Source organism: Ochotona princeps, chromosome 19, assembly GCF_030435755.1.
Source record: "Ochotona princeps isolate mOchPri1 chromosome 19, mOchPri1.hap1, whole genome shotgun sequence".
NCBI lineage: Eukaryota > Metazoa > Chordata > Mammalia > Lagomorpha > Ochotonidae > Ochotona > Ochotona princeps.
Window position 1 is genome coordinate 49,810,898 of NC_080850.1, and position 25,578 is coordinate 49,836,475.

Here is a 25,578-nt window from a genome sequence, read left to right on the forward strand (position 1 = left end):
TCATTAACACATGTACACATAATATGAAGTATAATGTACATGCGTAGTGTGCACATGTGTAGGCTTATGTGTCAATATGTGTACACATAATTTATATTCTAGTATATAGCTATAATATAGTATGATAGCATATATACATATATAGCAATGTGTGAATGTATTTAGTGTAACACTGTACAAGGGTGTGTGTGTAACTTATGTGTAATGTGTATGTGTATGTATGCACTGGTGTTGTATATGTGCATAACCAGTGTACATTTGTAACATGCACATGGGTAGCCATGATTATGCACACACATGTCCTTGTGCATGTATTGTGTGCATGCATCCCATGTGCACATTCAACATGTACATGTGACGTGTGTGCTTACATGATTGGTTCTGACACCTCCAGGGACCCTGAGGACATGCCGTGGGGACCAGCACCATTCACTGTCTTCAGGAACTGTGGTGTTTCCCTGCTGTGTGCAGCACTTAAGATTCTGTCTTCCAGAGCACCACTCCCTCCAGACCCAGGAGTGTGTGCGAGCAGCCCACGCGGGATAAGGGCAGCCACTCGCAGCGCTGCAGGTGTGGGGAGGTGCCCCCAGTTCCATCTGTGAGCGGGGCTCCCAGGCCCACAGAGCCCTGGTGGGAGGGGCTGGGGGCCCTGCTGCATCAGGCGTGCTCATGAATGACCCTTCGCAGGAGCAACACTGCAGCCGGGGGGAGGGAACACGAGAGGCATCAAGCCGGGAGTGAGGTCACAGGGCCCTCCCGGCCAGGCTCCAGTTTGCTAAACAAGCATGTAGAAAGCACCCAGCCACCACACACATGCATGAGGCCTCTGAGGATGGACAACTGGGGTCACTCTCCTGGGACAGACACAGCAGTGTCCCGCAATCCTACATAGGTCAGCGGCCTCACCTTACTGCTGGGAGAAGGTGTCCACACACATGCTTCCTACAAGCACAGACTGTGGAAGCAGTGGGACACAGGGAGGGACTTGGTTTGCACTCTAATAACATGACTGGGACACTTGTAAGAATGAGCTTCTCAGACCCCCACCATGCCCGGACAGGAACAGAAAGCAGAGGCAGGACATGCCAGCCACCAGGCTTCACTGTGCCCTGCACGCACATGGGGACTGCAGCCACTTGCAAAGCAAATGTGGTGCCAAATACAGGACATCACCCACAGCTCAACGTCGGGTCTCCACGTTTCAGACCACATCTAAAACAAGCAAATGTGAACCGAGCACAGGAGGCAGAGGTCCTGTGCACTCCAGAGTCAGACCCTGCCCAGGTTCCGACAGAGAAGACACCCCCGAGTGGACCCGACTCGGGAAGCTGAGGGGGGACCCCCAGGTCTCTGTGGCTGCCCCCTGAGAAGGCAGAAGTGGGGGGCAGAGTCACAGCCCAGGGACCAGGGTCCTGCTCCGGTGTCTCCCATGACTGGCAGCATCCAACCTCGCCGAGCTGCAGCCTTTTCCCCTGCCCACCTGATGGACATGGGAGGTGCTGTCCACGCAAAGGCCCTGAAGCCACAACACGATGAGCAGCTGGGCATGGACCCAGGCAGCAGACCAGCCATGCAGATGGCACCTGTAGGACGGGCCCTGAGTTGGACCCACTGCCTATTCAGCCCCTCTGCCACCTGTGCAAGAGTCCCCGGCCCAGCCCTGGCTGATGCTGTCATCTAGGGAGTAAGTCAGGGAAAGAAGTTCTCTCCCTCTCTCTGACTTAGTTTTAAACATTTATTTACATGAGCCGAGCATGCAGTGCGGCCGAGATGGGTGCTGGAAACTGGCTCTGCAGCACCACAACCCCGCGGGTGTCCAGAGGCCACAGAAGACCTGGGCTGAGCAAGTGGCCCAAGCCCAGAGCCCAGGAACAGTGCCCAAAGCCACAGTGTGACAGACTCACGTGGCACAGGAGGCAGGCCAAGGTTTATTTCTTAACAGTTGAGCTCAGCACCTGCAGCCAAGCTGGCAGCCAAGATGCCCCACGCCAACTGCTGAGGAAGTGGCGTGTGGCGAGCTGGCAAGCACCCGGGAAGCCGACAGGTGTGTCAACAGCAGGAGCCTGGGCGCTGGCACCAAGGCGGCCATGTGAGGAAGAGGGGGCACACTCTGCCCAATGAAGAACTGTCCAGCCCCCGGCCAGCACGGCACCATGCCAGGAGCAGACTTTTGCGCCCGTTTGTTTTTACAGAGCGACTCCGTCAATTCCAACACCCTGGATAAAGCAGAGCAGGGGCCACTCCTTCCTTATCATCACAGGGGCCTTGGCCTGCATCCCTAGGGAGACAGACGCGGGCCTCGGGCAGGGGTGCCCAGCTACCCCACATATCAGGGACTGCTGCGCGTGTGTTGCAGGCTTGGTGGATGACAGTTTCCTGCCAGCTGCAAACAGGATGTGGTGAGGAACTTCCTGGGGCCTCTTCTTCAAAGGGGACACGAACACCACCCCAAGACCCAAGGCCTTGATCTCTCTTTTCTTTCCAGAAGGTTCCAGCCCCCAATAGCAAAATGCCAGCCCAGGGTTTTATCCCTGTCCCTGCCACCTGCTGCTTCAGCAAGGATCAACTCTCTGCTGCCCCCATCTGGCCAGGGCTTCAACCTGACACCCCCAACTCCAGGGGCGGGGGCCCTCAGCTGCGCCCAGGAGTCCCTTGCCTTGGGACCTTGACATGCAAAACCCTGCACAAACGGCTGTGCCCAAGGGTGCCCGGCAGAACTTGCAGATGTGTGCACAGTTTCGCAGGAAGGAGAGGAAGCACCCAGGGCCACCAGGGAGCCCCTGCCAAGGTTTCCACTCACACAGAAACCCTTCAGGGGCCTATTAGGACTAACACCCAGGCTGGCTGATCCACTAAGTGGCAGATCTGAACTGGGTCACATTCACAACCCCACCTTATTTTCTCAGTGGTTGCAGGACAACCCACCTTAGACATTCGAAAAACTGTAACAATTGCTTGAATGCATAGGTAACTCACTATATAAAGATATTTTTAAAAGTTAATGCCACATGAAACTAAAAGATAACTTTGGAAACAAACATTTTTGGTGCAAGAAATACACACCAATGGCCTCAAAAAAAGTTTATATAAATTGTGTATTGTGCAGAGAGTATGCAAAAGTTTTAATTTTAATGAAACTAATTTTAGCTGGGCATTTAGCTGGGCCAGGGCAGTGGCTCAACAGGCTAATCCTCCACCTTCAGCCAGCATCCCGTACGGGTACCAGTTCTAGTCCCGACTGCTCCACTTCTAATCCTGCTCCCTGCGGATGGACTGGGAGAGCAGTGGAGGATGGTCAAGCCCCTGGGTCCCTGAACCTCTGTGGGAGACTGGGAGAAGCTCCTGTCTCCTGGATTTGGATGAGCTCAGCTCCAGCCACTGTGGCCATTTGGAGAGTGAACAATCTGTTTCTCCTTAAATCTGTCTTTGAACTAAAAAGAAACCTTTAAAAACGTAATTTCATTTTTGCAAGATGTGTCTGAAGGAGCCCGTTATTTCTGTAGAGGCTGAGTGGCGGGGACCCTGGAACACGCTGTCAGGAAAGCAGCCACTGACGACGCAGTTCATGGTCCAGCAAGGCAGACAGGGCCAGCTACTGTCAGAGTCTGGGCGGCACAGGGCAAAGGGCACGCCCAGGCCTCCTCTGAGGGCTCTGCTGGGCTGACATGCAGGGATGGGATCCATGCATTGCACCACACGTGTGTGCCTCCTTGGAGACGCCCCGACCCTTCCCTCACATACGTGTGCCTCCTTGGAGACATGCCGACCCTTCCCTCACATACGTGTGCCTCCTTGGAGACGCCCCGACCCTTCCCTCACATACGTGTGCCTCCTTGGAGACGCCCCGACCCTTCCCTCACATACGTGTGCCTCCTTGGAGACATGCCGACCCTTCCCTCACATACGTGTGCCTCCTTGGAGACATGCCGACCCTTCCCTCACATACGTGTGCCTCCTTGGAGACGCCCCGACCCTTCCCTTGCACATTCTCTTGTCATATCAGTCATGTCCAAGTCACGGCACGTACCTGAGCAAGCTAAGGTCCCACACAGAGCACTACTACAGATCAGAGGGGAGTCCTGCAGGAACCTGGCTCGAGCCATGCCATCCAGAGGGTGATCACACACCTGAGCCCCTGCCCACCCCCGCCATTAAATAGTAGACATTTATTTATTTGAGAGAAGGAGACAGAACTCTCACCTGCTGGTTCACTCCCCAGACAGCCTCAACAGACAGAGCTGCGTGGGGGCCACACCCAGCCATCCCAGTTGCCTCCCAGGCTCTGCGTCAGCAGCCAGCTATGGCAGGAGCCCAAACAGGCAAACAGGTCAGACGGGAGAGACTGAGCACCCAGGCCAAATGCCCACTCTTCCTGCACCCCAACAGGTAGCTTTGCACCTGGCGCATTTTTCAGTCCCACCACCCTGCACTTGGACTTCATAGGCAAGCAGTCTATCAGCAGGGTGGGCCCCACACCACCCCGCACACAAATTACACCCCTCTGGGCTCCACCACAGTGCTACCAAGGCCTCAGCTGCAGGCCGCAGGGGCTGGCACCCACCGAGGCCCCCAGCTGCACCCGCCAGGAAGTAAAAAAGTCCACAAGCAAGCAGCAGTCTCCTCCCCTTATTCTTGGCAATGCCACCGACCACCTCTCTGTTGTGCACCACTCCCTCGGCCCAGCTGCTTTCTTGTTGTTGGCTTCAGTCACAGCAGCAACATGTGCCTGCCCAAGCCCCATCAGCAGCCAGAGGCCGCACAGGTGCACAGGCGCCCACTTCCGCTCCTGCAGAGGCACACCCACAGTAGGGCTTCCTTCCCATCTGCGTACGGGTCAACTGTGCCGCTGCAGGGTCGTGTCATCAACCCGAGGGTGACACCCAAGAGGCTGCCTCAGCCTCCTGCAGGATGACCACCCATGCTGCACCCATGCCACCAAGCCCACACGGACTGTGCCCAAAATGAAAAGAAAATGCCACCACAAGAAGCAAATGCATCCTCCAGCACTTCTTCCCAGCCCAGTAGGCACGGCCTCGGGCACGGAACCCCTTGGTGCAGGCATCCACTTGAGTCAGACACAACCAAAGCCTATTCAAAACCAAACAGGAGCAAGTTGGCTGTTTGCAAAGTGAAGGATTTCAGTTAGAGAAGGGGTATCGGCATCAGCAACACAGTCATTCAGGCTTGCGACCGCCTCGAACATCAATGCCCGGAAACCTAGTGACCTTGCACGAGCAAAGATCTGCCAACCAGTCTTTGCATCCAAACACGTGTCGTGGGCTGGACGCCTCAGCTCAGCACACATCAGGTAAAGGGCTTTCATTTTCAGAAACCAAATAGGAGGCAGACACTGATCACTCCACCAACACACAGGAAACAGGAAGCAGGGAGCCAGATGACAGGCCAGATACACACAGGTGGGGGTCTGGGTCACATGGGTGGGCGCCCACATCACACAGGTGGGTCTGGGTCACACAAATCAGGTCTGGTTCATGTGAGTAGGGCCTGAGTCACATGGGTGGGCACCCACATCACACAGGTGAGGGGAGACTCCGTGGGAACAGTGGCAGCACCCGCCCTGTGGGCCCTGCACGCTTTCTAGCAGCCACAGCAGCGCTGAACCACCCTGGTTTACAGCCACAAATACAGCCTGCGGCTGCATGCGCGTGGTCTCCACCCCAGTCCAGTAACAGCCTCACCCCGCAGCTGCCCCTTCCTAGCCAGCCCCAGTCCCAGGCTCCAGGTCGGTGGTTTCTGTGTTTTACCCACCTGCTTATACTAAGTCGGGGGTTTCTAGGGTTTCCCCTTGCTCCCATCACCTTCTTGGCGGCTTTGCCTTCCGCTGTGACCACCGTGGCCAGGCCTCGAGAGCCGGACTGCCCCTGCCCTGCCCACCTCTGCCATGACCACCGTGGCCAGGCCTCGAGAGCCGGACTGCCCCTGCCCTGCCCACCTCTGCCATGACCACCGTGGCCAGGCCTCGAGAGCCGGACTGCCCCTGCCCTGCCCACCTCTGCCATGACCACCGTGGCCAGGCCTCGAGAGCCGGACTGCCCCTGCCCTACCCGCCTCCACCGCCACCACCAGGCTCAAGCTCTGTACAACAGCTGTGCTTTCCCGCCCCTCTCTGGCCTTTCATCACTTGTGCCCTGCTGGGTGTGGCCCTGGCATGCTGAAATACTGCTGGACTCCAGGGCCCACCTGGCAGCCACGATGACACCCAATACTGGCTGTGAGCATAGCCACCAGGCAGTACAAATAGCATATTTTAGGGGCCATATTGAAATAGACTTATTGTTGGTTAGATTGCTTCTGCAGAGACCAGATTCATCCACGCCTGGCACCCGTTCTTCCCATACACACCAACATGCGCTGTCCGGCACAGTGTCCGAAGGTCAGGCAGAAAAGCTGAGGGGCACAGGCTGGACCTGAGCTGCAACCAGGGTGAGAACCTCGTCCTCCGTTCTATGACTTGCAATCACTCCAATGATCATGAAGAAGCCCCAGTCCTAACCAATAATCCTTGGGCTCACAGACTGCGCAGACCTTCCCCAGCTGGGCCACAAGCATTGAGGCTACCCCTTCATCGCCAAATAGTCAGACCCTTGCATGGTTTCCAATGTCACACAGGTGACTCTTCGTGAGCAGCTCAGGGTTAATAAGACTAAGGTGCTATAAATGAAACTAAGCAGACAGCAGCACCGACCAGCAGCTCACAAGAGACTACGCACATACTCGGCAGACAGATGGACAGAGCCATCGCTGAGGACTGTGGAGACAAGGAAGCTGCTGCAAGGAGTAGCATCAGGTACTCTCACCAGGCTGGGAGCTGCACACGGGACAAAACAGGGTGGGGCTGCTGCCGGCATCCAAGAAGCGGATCCAGTGCTGCACGAGAACCCCCACGGCACCAGCACCAGCTCTAGCAGGCACCTTGCCCAAGGGAAGGCAAGGCCATGTGCGTGTCCAGAGGCTTGGGGTGGGGAGGAGCACCCCAGGCCTTCACTGCCCTCCACCGCTCCCCACCAGCACCTCTTCCAGGATCAGAACTGGGGTCGTGGACCCACAGCTGCCCTACCCCATGAGAGGGGCCAGCAGACCCCAGATCATCCTGCACAGCAGGTGGGCGAGGAAGCCAGGAGCCATCCGCCTCACGCCACGGCACCACCTAAAAGCCTCGGCCCAGGCCTCAGGCTTCTCAGACTCAAGCACCGGGACTCTGCAGAGTGAACCTCACCCCGAGGTTTTCAACAGCTAACACTCATCTTGTTAGATACTGTCACTTCTCCCCAAACTCTACAAGGGCTACTGTTCCATCATGCAGGAAGTAAAGAAAAACATGGTTAGCACAAAGATTACTAGTGGCTGACACAGTTTACTGGCCAACTCAGCCTACTACCACAACACACCCCACACCTGTGCGTCTGGGACTGGAGGCTGCCATGGAAGTCCTCTGAAGCCATTCTTCCTGGTTTCTTCACTCGCTCTCAAATTCTCTGTAACAATTTAGAAGCAGACAGCACCTGGATCCTTCTTTCTCCTTGCAAAATTTGCAGTTATTTTAAAACCTGTGACAGCACTTCAATTCAGAAAACATACTCCTGGTGTCGCGTGCAGGCACGCCAAGGCCTTCAGCTCCATGCAACAGCATGCCTCATTGACACACGGTGCCCACCTGGCAGGGATGATGGCACCGAACACCCCTCCCTCCCACCCAACAGGGAGGCAGGCCCCCGAGTCCCCACCTGGAGCAGCCAAAGGCCACAGCACAGAAGGGAAAGCAGTGTGGGGTGGTGGGGAGGCAGCGGCTGCAGTCACGTCAGCTTAGGAAAAGGGTAAGCAGGTCACAGCCCGCATCTCCCCCGAGGGTCTCCACCACCAACACGGCTGCACCCTCCCGGTGAGGAAGGGGCCCATGCTGACACCTCCTCTTCAACACCAGCTGCGGAAGTGACAGACTCTGCCCTTGGCCCATGCAGCAAGCAGCAGTACCTGCAAGCGGTTACAGTGTCAGGGCGCAGCAGCTGGTGCCCCTCTTCCTAGAAGACGCACATGAGCCAAGCTTCCTTGCGCGACACCCTCACCATAACCTGGGCCAGAGGACACTGGCAACTTGAGCCTTCAAGTGCCCCCTACACATCACCCCTACCCCCAGCCAGCCCATCGTGACTGCCTGCCCAGGAAACGTTGGAGAAATGCCAAAATCCTTCCAAAAGAGAGAGGAAGATGTGCCACCTACTGACTCACTCCCGAAATGCCCTAAACAGCCAGGGCTGGGCTAGGCAAAGGCCACGGGCAGAGCATGGAACTCAACCCGGGGCCTTCCTGTGGGTGGCCCTGCAGCCACCGTGCAATGCATTCCAACTGTACATCAGCAGGGAGCTGAACAAGAAGGGCAGGCAAGCCTCGGGCCAGGCACTCTAACACACAGGTGCCTGGCCCAAGTAGCACCTCACCCGCTGTGCCAAACACCCACAGCCGTGGGGTACTGTATTTTTTTTTAAAGAACTCTGCCTCATGGTTTAATCTGGCAAACACAGATTTATGTCCCAAAAACAGACTTTCTGAGTCACAATCCATTAACAGAATGATGTGGCATCACACGGTTCAGCCTATAGTTATTCATGAGATAGAATAAAATCAAACAGCACAGATCAGATCAGACAGCATGGCTAGTAGCAAGAACAAGCACTGTCTTATTAAAGCTTTTCTGCTGCACACACACACGTATGCACTCCCCTCACTGGCCACACTGGCCTGGTGCATAGGTAGGAAGCCTACATACTTATGTCCTGGCTGAACTGTAGCCAAGGTTTTATTACTGATTTGTGGGCCGGGCTAGGGCTGGGGCCTGAAGGAAGTACATTCCACGGAATCGCACCGAGGTCACTGAACAGAGCCTCTTCCCCACGACTCACCTGGCTTCTCTGGGCATGTGTCTGGGGTCTCCTGGCTTCGTTACCCACGTGCTTCCCAGACATGAGGTGGGACATGCCTGGGCTTGGGAGCCAGCCAGGCCCGTGCCCAACTGCTGAAGAGCCCCGGTGGAAGCCAGCTTCCTGCTCCCCAGGAACAACCACTCTAATGCCAGCCTCTCCAGTCACCGGGCAGGAGACCAAACTCTCTCCAGGATGGGGAGCCCTGCACGGCCACGGCCAGCAGGACGGGGAGCCCTGCACGGCCACGGCCAGTACGTGCCTAGGATGGGGCTGAACTGGCTGGTAGATCACCTTGACAGTGCAATCCTACAGCAGCTTCACGTGTGACGGCTTGAGACTCCCCATCAAGGCCTCCAGCCAGCCCAACACCTGGGCCGAGGAACGCCGTGTCTGGGTCAGAACCACCTACACCTGCCTTCGCAGGCCAACGGGGGGTGCCTCTGTGCTCACCGCCTCTGTGCCACGGCCCAGTGCTCTGTGCCCTGGCCCTGGGTTTGCACGCACTCGTCAGGGGGCCAGCCACGGCCCAGTCCTCCAGAACACAGGACAGCAGTGACAGAAGCTAGCCACAGGCACAACTCTGGAACCAACTACCTCCACGCTGCTCTCAGGGTCGGTTGCAGTGGGCAGCTTGGATCCAAGCCCTAACGCGAGGCCTGGGAGCTGGCTCACTGTGCCTCCGCCGTCTTGGGCCTTCCAGGCTCCAGGTAACCAGTCATTGGGCCTGCCTGTCAGTAACCCTCATTGGTCCCGGCCACGTCCCCACTCCCCACTGTCCTGTGGGAGCTGACACCTGTCCGGACGGGCATGCACAGCCACCGGCTTCTCAGCTTTCTTCCCAGAGACTTTAAAGTCCGTGACTCGTGGGGGCCAGCAACAGACAGAGCAACATCTGTTCTCCCCAGTGTGCGGCAACAGACACCCCCACGCTTGGGAGGGTAACCACTTCAATCTCCAGCTTTCTTCCTGCCCACCTCGCACTCATCAGATGAAAGGAAATGGATTCCCACAGACAGCGCAGGCCGAGCCAGCGCCCACGGGTAAGCCGCACTTCCTCTGCCGCCTGGCCCCCGCCTGCCAAGCACTGGCACGTTATCTCTACCGTCAGCAGCCTGGCTCGCACACGCCTGACTCCCACAAAGGCACACCTGCAAGGGAAACCCAGGCCACCTGGGCACATCCAGCTTCTGCAGGCCAGGCCGGCACATGGCTATCTGCCCCAGCCAGCAAATGGGGGCCAGAGGACAGGGCAGGGACCTAACAGCGTCCCCGCCTGGACATCAGCACCCAGAGCCCCGTACCATGGTGGTGGGTGGCCGTTCTTAAGACAGAAGCATGGCTATTCGCTCAACTATTCTCAGCAGAAAAGAGGCAGAGGAAAATGCAATTGTAAACAGCTGAAATCAGTCCCTGTGATGAAGCGCCTGGCTCTGAAACTAGGGAGCGGGGGGGAGGGGGGCACAGAGCCTCTTCCCCTGGGCCAAACCACGAGGACCATGACCCACGCACAAACCCAAGCCCCAGGGAGCCACCTCCCAGAGTCCTGGACGCACGCGGGTGTAAGCCAACCTCCCTGGAGTTCAGGAATCCACCTTGTACCCATCCCTCAGCGCTCTGCATGGGCCGCTGGGGCCACAGGGCCAAGGGAAGGCAGGGGACGCTTCGTCTCCGGGTTTCCACGAGGCAGAGGCCGTGGCAGGGAACGAGGATGCCCACGTGCGCGGGTGGCGCGGCGCGGGGGGGTCGGCCCAGCTTGGGCACCCAAGGGGCGGCACCTGCGAGGGGCGCGACCGCCACGGAGGAACCCGCAGCCCTGCTGTCCTCGCGCTACAGCCCGCCCCCAGCACACCCCGCGCCCGCACCGGTGCCGGCGGCGCGGCCACAGCCTTACCTTCCCAGCTCTGACTCCACCTCGAAGAAGTCGCCCAGCGCGTCCCGGTTGGAGCCGTCGATCCAGTAGTCCGGGATCAGGCTGCCGGCAGCCAGGGCCACGCTGGGGGTGGCCGAGGAGCAGGACGTGGCCGACGAGGAGGAGGAGGGCGCCGTGACTTTGAGCATCTTGGCGGCGGGACTAGGCAGCCGCCGCCGCCGCCGCCTGCGGACGCGGGAGCGAGAAAGCGCGTCCTCCACGCGCGCGCCCCCACCCCGCGCCGGGAGGGCGGCCCCTGAGAAGGGTGCGGGCGGCCGGGCGCCGCGGGCCGGTGGGCGGGGGTGCGGGTCCCGCCCCGCCCCGCCCCTCCACCTCCGGATGCGGGAGCCGCTCCCTGTCCCGCGCGCGGCCCCCGCCGCAGCCGCGAGCGCAGGAGTGCGCGCAGTAGGCCCGCGCCGGAGAGCCCGGTTTCTGGGGCCGACTGGTCCCTTTCGCCCCGCACCGGCCCCGCGAGTCCCGCCGCGAAGCCCAGGGTGCGCGTGGATGCGGGCGGCCGGAGCAGGCGGAGACCCGGCCCCTTCCGACCCACTCACCTCACGGCGGGCGGAGTCCTCACTGGGCGGGGGAGCCGCTGCCGCTGCGGGCTACACTGCCCCCTTGGAGCTGCCGAAGATCCTGCAAGGCCGAGTACAGCTCAGCCTCGCATCCCGAGTACAGCAACAGGGAGGCCCCAGGGAGAGCGGAGGAGCGAGGGCTGCGACCCGACCTGGACTCCTTCCGCAGCCGAAGACCCGGCCGGACCCTGGGGCACCGTGCGCCCCAGCCTTCTGCCCTGTTTCTTCCCGCCGGGTTATTGCACGCATGCCAGCAGTATCCATGCATGTGTCATACATGCAGCGTTGTTGCTGCCCCGCAGCTGGCCCTCACTCTTCACAGGTGTGGCTGATTTTTCCTACTCTGCATTCACAGCAGTTCGTGCACGCAGCTCTTCCGGTAAACCTCCATTTCTGTTGCCTAAGGCACAGACACGCTCCGGAATTTTCCTGATTCACTGATTGGCTGGTTGGTTTCTCATTCTACAAAACCTCTCTTGCTATACCAGAAAACCAACAACCAAAAATCCCAACCAAGTGCTGACAGGGGCATAGATCCTGATGGGTTGGAATGTGAATGCTGTCCCTGGGACAGTGCCCAGAGGAGGGGGCGCAAGCCCAGTTACAGACCCCCGGGGGTGGCCAGCGTCTGTGGGAGCCTACGCACCAGAGGGCTAGGAATGCTCACAGCTTGTTTGCAGTGACCCGGCCCTAAGCAAAGCCCTCAACACCAGGCTCTCCAACGCCCACTTCTCACTCAACAGGCTCCTCCCGGCTCACCACGACCAGTGCACAGAAGGGCAGGAGGCGGTGGCCGGGCCATGTTCACACCCAGAAGCCAGCCCTGGGGTCAGAAGGAAAGGGGGCGGCAGCCCTTTCCTTCTTGCTGTTGTAGGTTGCCAGGCAGAGGCAGATGAAGGACCGATACTTGCACCTGCTGTCAGGTTAGCCTCAGGCATGTGGAACTAAGTCAGCATTTAGAACAGGGATGTGGAGTTCACTTATTCTGCTTTCCATTACCCCAAAGTCATCTGTGATCTGAAGTTACTAAATGGAAAATTCAAGACACAAGTTTTTGTTCACTCACTGGGGATGATCCCTCTGTCCAGTGCATGGGTGTTTTGATTGCTGGTTATCACACAGACCTTACCCTAGTGTAACTCATTGTATCTACAATGGCCCTAAAGTACAGACGGGGTGCTACCATTTGGATATGCCAAGACAAGCCCTAAGGTGTTCCTTTAATGATCGTCTCAGTGTCGTGGTAGAGCAAACGAAGCCTTCCCTGTGACACCAGCCTCCCTTATTGGTGCCGGTTTGAATCCCAGCTACTCCACCTTCACTCCAGCTCCTAATTTCTGCCTGGGAAAGCAGAAAGTGGCCCAAATGCTTGAGCCCTGCCAGACCTGGCTGGAGTTCCAGGCTCCTGGCTTCAGCCCATCACAACCCCTGAGGAAGTAAGCCAACACCTGGATGTTTCTGTCTCTCTCTCTCTCTCTCTCTCTCTAACTCTGCCTTTCACATAAACACATAAAGTATTTGGAGCGAAAGACCATATTCATGTAACTTGTATTATAGCCCAGCTATGTGCAGTGAAAGACAGAAATCATTTTTCAGGGTGGTTCTGACATCACAGCCACACTGTGTGACATCTCCACAAAACTGCCTAATGACACATTTCTCAGAACACATCCCCTTTGTCGATGCCATGTTCTGTTTTATTGCTGCAGACCCGCTGTGGATGGAGTGTCAGCTCCTGTGTGCAGCCCAGGAGAAAGCAGTCTGGGCAGGGCTTGGGGCTTTGCAGTTTCAAACACCCACTGAGGATTACAGGACACGCCCTGCACCGATAACCCACGAGCTGCCCTTTGCTTCTTAGAACACATAGAACAGATGAATACGGGTCAAATCCACATGATTTTTCTTCTTTTGTTATCAAATCCCAACTATAGAACCACAAAACAGATTCGCGGCAATGTCCTGGAGTAGAAAAAGCTGATGGTGGGAAAACGCAAGAAGAGCAACTTTCCTACCTCGGGGCCAGGCCACGTCGGGGCTGCAGTCCTGGTCAGCGCACAGGACAGTGACAGAGCATAAACTCCGGGACCCGTGGTTCCTCCCACCCCCCAGAGTCCCCAAGAGAGAACAGACTGAAGGCTTCGGGCGGTCAGACAAGGGATGAAGAATGTTCTAGGTCAGAGATTCAGCTGGGGCTGCCCTGGAAGCAGACTGGGTGACCACCTGCATGCTAACAGCACAGGCCCAGGCCCTGGCCTCCCACGCTTCCCCTGCGTGGACATACTGAGCTGTCCGAGTCCCGGAAACTCCAAGATTCTTTTCCAGGAAAGCCCGTGAATCCAAGGAAAGTGTGTGGGGAGGCTATCAGTGCTAACAAAGGGGATGCCCCAGATAACTTCATTTCTAGAATCACCTTAGGATGAAGCCCCCCCTAAGCAGGCCCAGAAAACTCAAGATCCTGATATGCTGTTCAGTGTGTCACCACTGCCTCTCACATACACACAGGAGAGGCTGGCGTGACTAGGCCAAAGCCTTTGCATATTCAAACTGTAGTCTCCTCAGGACACATGAGAAACAGTTATTTCCATGGACAGGAAAGCAGCTGTGAGGCATGGGATTGTCCAGCAGCATGGGACAGACTCGTCAGGGATCAGAAGGCAGGAGTCAGGGCTCTGGGGCTGGCAACAGAGAAGGGCCAGCACTGCGGGGTGCCAGGTTCACTGCAGCCTGCAAGGTCAGCATCCCATATGAACCAGAGTCCAAGCCCCCGGCTCCTCCACGTCTGACCTGCTCCCTGCTGATGTGCACAAAATGGCCCAAGAGCCTGGGGTCCCCACACCCACATGCGAGACCAGCTGGCGCTCCCAGATCCTTGATTCAGTCAGGACAGCTCCAACCATGGTCAAGCAGAAAAAGGGGGAAGTGGACTACTAAATACATCCTGTGCTCGCCCACCAAGCCCATCTCCGCATTATGCAAGTGTAGGAGAATCCAAGGAATACAAGAGAAAACGTCAACCACTGGATTGTCAGAAGAATCTTAGAAGGAAAGTTAGCTGCTGCCCCCTACACGTCCGACATGTTGTGGAGTATAGGTCCCACCAACTTCAATGTGTGCTATGAAAAGACTAACTGTAGTGGCAAGGGGGCAGGGAACACAAAACTCTAGAAGAACAAATCACTAAGTTTAGACTCTCTGTAAGGAAGCATAATAGAAACTTACTATACACATAAAGTGAAGGGACAATGTGAATGACAGATTAAACATTGGCAGGAACCATCACAACACGTCTCACAGGTTGATAGTCACATAAAAGGGTTAAAAGGGCTATTTTTAACATGTTCAAATAATATTTTTAAAAAGCACATCATAATGAGTATGGGGGTTCAGGTCAGAGAAACAGAAAATATTCCAAAATAATGACTGGGTTTATTAATGAGTAAAGAAGGAAATAAATAATGTTAATGAATAAAATATTAATGAATAAAGAAGGAAAGCTAAATAAAACCACTTGAAAATTTGAGACTAAAAATGCAATCTATCTGAATTTTTTAAAAAGGAATTTGAAGTGACTACAGGGTGCAGTTACAGAACAAAAGAGGTAAGCTCCCACACTGGCTCCAGCTGGCCTGGGTGGCAGGAGGCTGCCTGTCTCCTGCAGGGACGTCAGCTGCCAGGACAGGGGTCCTCTGTGGGCGCGGCCCCTGCCAGGCAGAGTGAGCCACCACCACAGGCACCCTAGCCCCAGGGGTGCCCACACCTGACTGCGCCCACCTGGTCACCCTTCAACAACACATACCCGTAAATCCAAACTGCAAAAGTAAATGACTGCAGCCATTTCACTATGTTCTGGAGTAATGTGTTATGTAAGAGGAAAAAATTAGTAATAATTAAACTAAAGACATAAGCCAGTCTATAGAAGAACAACAAACAAATTTCTTTAAAGGCATTGGAAAGAAAAACGCATGTTTGTGAGTTGTGGCATAATGTGAATGATGATAACTTACATTCACCTGGAGCCCCAAGAGGAGAGGAGAAACAGACTAGGACAGAAAATTTACTCAGCAAACAGCAATGAGTGAAATTTCTCACAGTTTGGGTTTTAAAAAAGAAAGCAACTTATAGACCAAGACTCTCAGCAACCCAATTAGAATCAGTGGGACTAGAGCCATTCCAGGGCCCATCTAAGGCAGACACTGGCACACAAACCCACTGCAGCTGCGAGAGGACGCAGGAGACCCTGGGCCGGGAAGGCAGTGGCAGGAACATGCGCAGTGGCGAACAGGCACTGTGGCCGCCTGGTCCCCGCGGTCTGGGCCCCGGAGCTCCTGCAGATGGACGCCCAGTGAGAGCAGCTGCCCAGCTGGGAAGTGCAGGAGCAGAACAGGCTGAGCCTCGGATTGCAGGGTCCACACGAAGACCCCTCCCTAGGGCCAGGTGAAGAGAGCCAGCACAGACAGCAGAGCCCGGAGCCCGTGCAGGGGGCACTGGAGGCCATCCGCAGGCTTCCCGCACCGAATACTGACCAGCAGGGCGAGACCGTCTGCTCATCTCCTCCAGGCCCTGACATGAGTTGAGCAGCATGCAACACAAAATTATGAGGCAAACAAAATGCGAGGTATAAACACACTGCCAAAAACAAAGCCACCAACTGAAGCCAGAATGGCAGATGTTAGAATTATCTAACAGCAGCTTGGAAGTCTCCATGATTATGATGTTAGAAATTCTACTGGAAATGGTGAAAACAGATGACATCAGTAGGAAATGATGGCAAAGAAGTGAAAACTAGAAGAATTAAATGGGATTTCCAGAAACACACACACAAAGCCCGAGTGTGACATGATGATGAACATCTTTCCCATGCAACCAGTGGATGGGACCCCACCTGGGAAGGCGAGGAAATTGGCCACACTGTGGCAGAGAATGCAAAACCAGGAAAGACAGGGCAACCCAAACAGGCCAGCCCTGACCAGAGAATCCCAGGGAAGAGCTGGACAGAAAAAACACTTTAAGACATCATGGTTACGTATTTCCCCCAATTCGTGACAGATACCATACCACAGGTGCAGGAAGCTTCAAGAACAGCAAGGAGAGTGAGTGAGCCTCAGATATTGTGTATGCCATACATGTATGTTATGCCATGGTGTTACATGCATGTGTTGTGTGTGGTACATGTGTGTTACACACTGTACTGTTTGTGTATGTGCAGTAGTGTGTTGTACAGGTATGCCATAGTGTGTTGCTTCTATGTGTGCCAATATGCCATGCACGCATTTTTTGTTCCGTCTGCTGGAAACAAGACAGAGAGAATATCTGAAGGCATTGGCATTCTTTTCCCTTTCCTTTCTACAATGGCATGTTTTCCACATGTTTTTGTAGAAGTATAGTTGACCTACAACGGGGCTGCAACTGGCGAGGCTGGATGTCTACACACTTGGGCAACCATCGGCACACCCAAGAGTGAACACTTCCATCGCTACCATCACCGGACCACGAGTGAGCACCCACGGCCTGCAGCCCTGCGGCCCGCGCCTTCTCCCCGACCCAGTTAGCCTGATAAGCTTCCTGCTGCTGAGTTTGCATTTTACAGGCTTTAACAGAGATGGGATCAGGTGTGTACTTTTTAAAAATCTGGTTTAATTTTCTAAAGATGTATTTATTTATTTATTTAATGGAAAGTCAGATATACAGAGAGGAGGAGAGACAGCGTGGAAGTTCTTCCGTCCAATGATTCACTCCCCAAATAGTCGCAATGGCCAGGGCTGTGCAGATCTGAAGCCAGGAGCCCAGAGCCTCTTCTAGGTCTCCCACACAGGTTCAGGGTCCCAAGGCTTTGAGTCATCCCTGACTGCTTTCCCAGACTACAAGCAGGGAGCTGGATGGGAAGTGGAGCAGCTGGGATTAGAGCCAACACCCATGGGATCCCAGTGTGTGTAAGGCAAGGACTTCAGCCGCTAGGCTACCACACCGGGTCCAATCTGGTTGAATTTTTAAGCAAGCATACAGATGTGTTGTAACTAGACAATCCTGCAAGGCCTCACCTACTGCCTCATTTATTCCTACAGAAGAGGGCCCTGCATCCTCTACATCACTGTCCTTTTCTCTGCTGAGTGGCCTGGCATCTCCTGCCTGCTCATCTTTCCCAACATTCTCTGGCTTTGAAATGCAATAATCACAGCATCCATCTCAAAAAAATTAGAGGAAGAGCAAATATGATACACAACAGGAAAACCAAGAAGATAAAAGGGAAGAATTAATGAAATATAAGCAAGTATTCCGAGAAAGCCCAACATCTGTTTTTCAAAAGCACCAATAAATTGATGAACTCCTAGATACACAATTGGAAGTGAAGGGCTCCAGTAACCAGATCAGAATCAAAGTATGAGAAAGTTACCATACGTCTGACCAACTCGATAATTCCTGAGAGGACATGATACAGATCTGAATAAAGCAGAAAAATCCCTAGGGGGAAATTCACCCGCAAGAAGTGATTCCAAGAAGAAAATCCTGGCTCTCTGCTTCTAAAAAGGAGTTGGAATTCTAGTTTACAACCTGCCCATATAGACACAGCATGCAGGCATGTACACACGTGTACACCCCTATAGACACAGCATGCAGACATGCACACACGTGTACACCCCTATAGACACAGCATGCAGGCATGCACACACGTGTACACCCCTATAGACACAGCATGCAGGCATACATACATGTGTACACCCCTATAGACACAGCATGCAGGCATGCACACACGTGTACACCCCTACAGACACACCATGCAGGCATACATACATGTGTACACCCTATAGACACAGCATGCAGGCATGCACACACGTGTACACCCCTATAGACACAGCATGCAGGCATGCACACACGTGTACACCCCTATAGACACAGCATGCAGGCATGCAAACATGGAGAAAGTAAACCAAAGTCCAAGGATGCTTTGCCCCTGAGTTAAGGCCAGGTAAGAAGCCAGAGGGCATTTTGGGCAGCTTGCGAAGGCGCCCACCTCCCGCAAGGAGACAAGGAGCCAGGGACCCAGGCAGCACATCAGCCATGAAGTGAACCGGTCACAGAGAACTCTGAGATTGCGCGTCGGAAAGCCCACTGTCCTGAGGCCAGGGCCAGCATCAGAATGAAGAGACTCTGAGGCGTGGGAGAGAATGTCTCAGCCGAGCTCTGGGAGTCTGAAGCCTTAGCTGTCCAGCCCTCTGCTGAATGGGCCGCCCAGTTCGTGTTCCAGGCAGCGAGAGGCCTCTGCCCTGCGAGGCAGCCGCCTCCTCTTCATCCTGTCTCTTCCTTGGAGAACAGCACAAACTTGCTCTTGGAAAAACCAGCAAGTTCAAATTATTCAGTCATGGCAGAGAATGAAATCAGAACACGAGTAACTCATGCAGAATACAAATGAGGTCCAGCCATGTCACAGAAGAATTCTATCAAACATTCCCATGTTGTGTATAAATTATTGTCCCAAAGCAGCAAAAAAGTATCACTAGTCATTTTTGCCTTTTTAAAGATTCATTTTATTTATTTGAAAGGTAGATTTACAGAAATAGACAGATAGATTGATCTTCCATCTGCTGGTTCAATCTCCAAATGGTCATATGGCCAGAGCTGGGCCAGCCTGAAACCAGGAGCCAGGAGCCTGCCCCCATCTTCCACATGAATACCAGGGCCAAGCACTTGGTCCATCTTTGCAGCCCTTCTCAGACCAGCAGCAGAGGGCTGCATTGGCAGTGGAACAGCTAGGTGCAGCCCTTCTCAGACCAACAGCAGGGAGCTGCATTGGAAGTGGAACAGCTGGGTGCAGCCCTTCTAAGACCAGCAGCAGGGAGCTGCATTGGAAGTGGAACAGCTGGGACTTGAATTGATTTCTTTATGGAATGCTGGCATTGCTAGCAGTGGTTTAACCAGAAACTCCACACTGCCGCCCCTAGCCATTTGGGAACACCAAAACCCCAATATCAGCAAAGGACAAACGTGCACTAAGGAGAGAAGTATACCTGGGCCTCTGCAGGCCCAGACTACCCCACGATCAAGCAGTGATCTTAGTTACCTCACAGCTTGGAGAAAACTTGCTTCTCTGGCAGCAGACAGATACAGAGCCTGAGCGATCAGAACACTAAGAGATTTGGAAACTGTCCTCTCCCGACCACGAAAACAGCGCTGATCCCGTGCCTCTGCAGGCTGCGGTGAGCAGATCCACCCACAACTGTTCCCGAGGCCACTCAGCTGCCAGTGATCCTGAGTTACTGCCCTGGTGCCCCAACCACCACGAGTCAACAGTCAGGTTCCTCTGCTTTTGGGGAGGAAAGGGACAGAAAAAAAAGAAAGATTTCAAAATTTATACTTACAAAGCAGGGCCTAACCAATGGTTCCCCTCGGTGCTTGCTTTACTAAACACTGGGAACTGTGTGTGCGACATGCGGTAGTGGCTGACGGAGAGCACGCATTGCATCATCCCCAGCTCCTTTTAATGATCCAGAAATACGAACAGAGAACGCAAGTGCTGGTGTCGGCAGGAGGAGTCTGGGTCTCACCCCCAACAAAGAGCAGCAGCGCCTTTGCCCCCAGGATTTGGCACCTGCCCCTTTGTTGCAGCTCTATAACCCCAGCTTCTCTCTGGGTGGCCTCTGTCTCATGACCATGAACAGTGAGAAAGACTGGCAAGGAAGAGTGAAACCAACAAATCCTCTTGCAGCCAGCAATTACAACCCCAAAGGGCCTGTCTACCAGGCAAGTGCACAGTGCAGGACCACCTGGCTTTCATACACTTAAGCTGGCCTGATTGCTTGGAGCACATCCTAATGGGGTATCCTAAGTGAACAGATGAGGGGGACAGCAGAGCCTGAATGGGATGGGTCTGGCCAGGAACCAATCAGCAGTGGCCTACCATGAAGCTCATGTGACACAGAAACCTCCAAAAACTCCCACCAGGGGCCTCCTGAATCATAGCTAATGGCAAAATAGGACAGGAGCTCTGCCCAAGCACAGGGAGGTGAGGAGCCCAGCTGTGGTGACGGCTGCACTAGGAATAGCAAAGCCGCGAGGGAGGACAGAAGGCATCCATGGGGAATGTGGGAGGCAGAGCTCATCTCTCTCTTTTTATCAACAATGTGCAATGAGGAAAGAGATCTCATTTAATGACATAAAAATGCCTAGGCAATAAACCCGAAGGTTACCAGCTGCCCATCTGTCTGATGGTCTGACAGTCTTACTTGAGCATTGATCCATCTATTTTGTCTCTTTTGGGTGGAAAACATACCACAAATCGGCAACGACCTGAAGGAGGCCATCAGCGAGTGAGGACTTCTAATTGACTCAAGTGCATGACATCAAGCCTGTGCTAATTCCATTTGAGGACTTCATGAACAGGGAAATAGCTTACAAAATTGAATACAGGAACAGACTCATGCATTGGTCAGACCTTAATTTATGATTAATTTGGCCTGATAACAACAATGTTTACACTGCATATCCCTTACTAAATAACACAAAGTCCAGATGAGTTACAGGGCTAAACAGCAAGCAAAAATGCAAGTGTTGGAGGAAATATGGAATGCCTTGCCAACAGTGGGAGTAGCAATGGTCTCTTTGGTGAAACCTCAACTCAGAAACCATAAAATGATGAGTTTCACCCAACAAACTTAAAAACTTGTGTGTCACTGGGGAGAAAAATCTCAAGACAAGAGGATCTAAACATCAGAGACAGATTACTGCCACACATTTAGCAGACAAGGCATTAATAACCAGAATGTATAAAGACAGTGATAAATGATTTAGGGAATTAGACAGCAGAACCCTGAAGTGAGTAAAGGAGGCCAGATGGCAGTTCTCAACGAGAAGCAGTGCAGCCGATCCACACTTCCAGGAGATTCATGCTGCTGGCAGTTGGGCCCGTGTGCCCACGTGTGGTTCTTCACTCATCCAAAGGCTCAAAGCATCAAGTTTGGGAAAGATACCAGGAAGTTGGCACATTTGCCCAGAGCAGTTAGGAGTCTCCTGGTAACAGTGTTTAGGGAATCAATTAGAGTAGTTATGTTAAATCTTAAATTCTCTTGGCCTCACATTTCTGCCTTCAGAAAATACATTGACAAGTGTCCAAGCATTCCTGGGCCATTTGCAGTCACACACACTGGACATCCCAGAGCTGCCTGTCAGTGGGGAACTGTGAACAGCAATGTTGGAAAGAGTGAGGTTGCCCTGGGTAGAGACATGATGGTCTCCTGAATTTCAAGCAAGGACTAGAGCAGAGTCCCCTGTACATGACAGATGTAAGTACACAGGCCAGTGTGGGGGACAGTGGCAGTAGGAGGACGGGGCGGCAGGAGGGCGCACTGCCCAGGGCACCTGCTGCTCTTCTGCTGTGGTTTCTGTGTGTGGAGTCTCACAGAGAATGCGTACTGATGGGTGGCCTGGGGGACACAGCCATTAGAGTGGGGATGAGCAGAGCCTTTGGTCTGGAGCTACCCGTTTGTGGTGGGCAATCCAGTCCCCTGGGCGGCCGCCCATTCGCGGTGACCACTGAGTGACTGATGCCTGGAGCCCCATTCCCAGCACAGTCGGAGGAAGAGCAGCTCATTTCTTCAATCATTCACCAAGCCATGGTCTCAGGAGCCCTGACCTCGGTCACACTTACCCACCTGCCACGTGTGTCCACTGGAGCTGAGGACTGTCCTTCCTGAGACTTCCGGTTGCTAGGCAACATTTCCTTCTCACTGGAGCTCAGCTGCCTCCCGGAATCGACTCCTCCCCAGCTCAGTCCTCCTCCCTTCACTCTCCACTGCCTGCTCTAATTCACTTAGGAAATGTCTGCCGAGGATTGCTCTGTGGCCATGTGTGCTGGACACTGGGAATGCCATGGTCAGCAAGAATGATCACCCCCTCCAGGAGGCTGCCCTTGGGACCTCGGAATCAGGACTGGGCCTGAGCAGCATGTCCACCCTTCCTGCCTCCCGCATTCTGGCTGGGCACTGCTTCCCAGTGAGCGGGAACAGCTGGGCAGGCAGATGGGGCCTGAGGTGAGGGTGCTGTGGGACTGACAGGATGGGACCCCAGAGCCAACACACACAGTGGGTGAGACCCAGGCAAGGCTGTGTGAAGCACCTTTTAAACGTGTACATAAAAGATGAAGGCTGGGATCCAGACTGCCTTCTCTCATTTGTCATTAACTTGCTGCACCAGGCTAGTGTCACCTTTGCCACTGAGAACAGGCCAGGCTTCTTCGGGGAGCTTCGCTGTGTCTCCCCGGCTCCCCATGCACTCCAGACCACATCTCCCACCACAGCTGGTACCAGCAAGGCTGACCTGAGCCCAAAGGCTGCATCACATACAGGAAGTGCGGCTCCCTATGATGGAAGGTCACCGGCCAGCAGGGACCTGGCTCTGTCACAGCCATCAACACACACCACAGACAGGGTACTAGACATTCCGTCAGAGCTCTGAGGCAGGCATGTCCAAAAGAAAAGGCAGAGCTTTCAATATTTAAAATATGCAGAGAAATAGATGACGCAAAGAGCTGAATGAAGTACTGCTGAGATGTGAGTTATGGTTGTGGGAAATCTAAGTGTAGAAATGTTTCAGAACCCAGAGCAAGAAATAGAGAGAGAGAACCCCTGGCGGAGGAGACCCGTGACTCAGGAAGCATGTTGGGCTCCAAGCAAGCGCTTGGAGAGCGAGAAGACAGGCAGTGGCCATTACACACAGGCCGGGAAGCCCTGCATTGTGCACACGACAGCGCCGGCTGAACCGGAGCAGGGCTTGCCTTGCAAAGTGACACAGATGAAAACTCAAGGAACAGAAGCTTCCACACAGCAAGAATAGCAGAAAACACGCATGGGTGGGCGTCCTGGCTCCCATCCGACTCCCGGGAAGCTGGAAGCGCGGAGGAGCAAGCTGGTGTACATGCATGTGCACAGTGACCGCAAGGCAAGGCGCTCCAGATCCAGAGGGGGGTCTCCACATTACTACAATGGCTCAGAATACAAAGTAACACCAGCCAGGCCGCTGTGCTGTGCACCAGGAGGAAGGAGAAACAAGTGCTCTTGGGCTATTGGAGGGCTCTGGTCAGGACGCTGCTGGGCTGGGAGGTGCCAACCTGAGGACCAGGTTTGGCCACACAGGTCGGGAAATTGGCCCCAACGGGGCCTGTTCCTGAGTGGGCAGCGACCTGGGTGCACACAGGCCCTGAGCTCAGCCTCCCTCAGCTGTCATCCTTGTCACAGGATAGGGCTCCACCCCAGCATTGAGGTGGGAAGTCAAGAGCCAGGACAGATGTGGGTTCCCGCTGGGGTGTAGAGAGCTGTGTGTTCAGGAGCCACACCCCAGGTGTCTTCTGTTAGCTTTCCCTGCAGCTTCCCGGGGTGGGTGCTCCCAGGACAGCACCAGCAGGCCAGCTTCAAGAGCTCCCACCTCCTCAGACTCTGCACCTTGTGGCTGCAGGGTTGGCTCAGGCTGGGGCTTGGGGGGAGTCAAGCTGCAGGGGGAGCCAGGCAGGAGAGGAGTCAGGCTACAGGGGGAGTCAGGCCCCTTGGAGGGGAGTCAGGCAGGTGGAATCAGGCTGCAGGGGGAGTCAGGCTGCAGGGGGAGTCAGGTTCATGAGCTCTGGCGTCACAAGTGACGATGTGTGTGTGTGTGGTGGGGAGTCTACCCCCAGTGCGAGAGATGAAATTCAGTGAAGCTGCGTCTTCAAACAAGCAGCAGGAGGAGAGACTGTCTTGATCACACTGAGAAAAGCCAGGACAACTACAGGAGACCAGAGGACTGAACTGTGGGGGCCAGCACTGTGGCGCAGAGGGGGCTGCAGCCCAAAGGGCGTCAGCTTGCATCCAGCTGCTCCACCTTCCATCTGGCTCCCTGCTGCTGACCGGGGAAGCAGCAGGGGCGGCCTAAGCATCCGGGCCTCTGCCACCACGTGGGAGACCTGGATGGGCTCCTGGTCCGCCCTGGCCACAGTGGCCACCTGGGGAGTGAACCAGAAGATTCTCTCTCTTTGTGCCTCCCTCTTTCTAACTCTGATTTTCAAATAGGTAAGCACATCTTCTTAAAAAAAAGTAAAAATAAATTGTAAACACCAGTGACATGGCAGTGAGTTTTAACTTGTTAAGTGAAATATCAAGGTTCTAGATTACTCCAAAAAAAAAAAAAGCCCCAAACTATTTTTATATAAGAAACACACCTAAAACAATAAACCAAACATAACATTTGAAAACAGGAACCTGGATACTAAGTAAATGCCAAGAGGAAGCAACAGAAGAAATCGCATCAGGAATATTGAGCGAGGTGTATTTTATGGGTTGTACAAACAGAATCACTTCTCAGACCAAGAGATCGCTACAGATTATGTCAGGAACAGTCAGCAGAGACCTGCACGCATGTAACAGCACAGCGCTGGTGTGAACGCCTGGTGTGAACGCCTGTGCCGGTCAAACCATAAACGAACTACGGAGGGAGACTGCGGGTCACCCCTTCAGGGTCAGTGCCCCTGGCAGGAGGGAGGCAGTGGAGCTGCTAGGATTGGTGGTCGTCCTGGGTTGGCATCTCACAAATGGCAAAAGGGAGGACTGCAGAGGGCAGTCACAGCTTGGGAACTCGGCGCTGTGGCAGTCATGGGGTAGCCGTGGGCCAGCAGGAGCTCAGGGTAAGCTCTGGGTTTCTTCCCAGGCACACCTGAAGGTCAAGTCCCAGCCCTTGTTTAAAGAAATACAATGACCAACACTCAGTATCACCATGATGTGCTGGAACATGTGCGACTTCACTGAGTAGAAAGCAGAATTCCAACCAGAAAACACAGTTTCTCTTTCAGGTCGTTGATGCCACACACGGACTGCCTCAGTGGCACGGGCGTCTGGGGCGGCCCTCTGCTGAGTCCTCCCATTTGCCATTGTGGGAGCAGCAGGAGCCCCAGGTGCTCGGAGTGTCCACGGGCCTGTGGCCAGGGTGCGGAGGCTGAGCTCACTGCTCACGGCCGCTCGGGAACCTTGGGCCCTGCTCCTCCAGAAGGCCGATGACTTCCCTGGGACTTCCCTGCTGTGCCCGCCTCATCCACATGGTCCTTGAGCTTATCCTTGAGCTTATCCCGATGCAGCCACTGCAGCTGTCCACTGCGACTGGACAGACGCTCATCCAGAGCAGCTGCTCACGTGAGCAGATCTTG

The 25,578-nt window shown here is 54.5% G+C and overlaps 1 protein-coding gene across 1 annotated transcript in view; it reads right to left on the reverse strand.

Annotated features, from left to right (window-relative positions):
* CAMK4 (calcium/calmodulin dependent protein kinase IV) overlaps positions 1-25,578 on the reverse strand; it is a 193,702-nt gene that overhangs the window by 92,291 nt on the left and 75,833 nt on the right. The window contains exons 2-3 of the mRNA XM_058677394.1: positions 11,403-11,484; positions 10,831-10,932 (exon numbers count right to left, since the gene is read on the reverse strand). Of these exons, the coding sequence (XP_058533377.1) occupies positions 10,831-10,932; positions 11,403-11,484 (184 nt within the window). The remainder of the gene's footprint in view (positions 1-10,830; positions 10,933-11,402; positions 11,485-25,578) is intronic.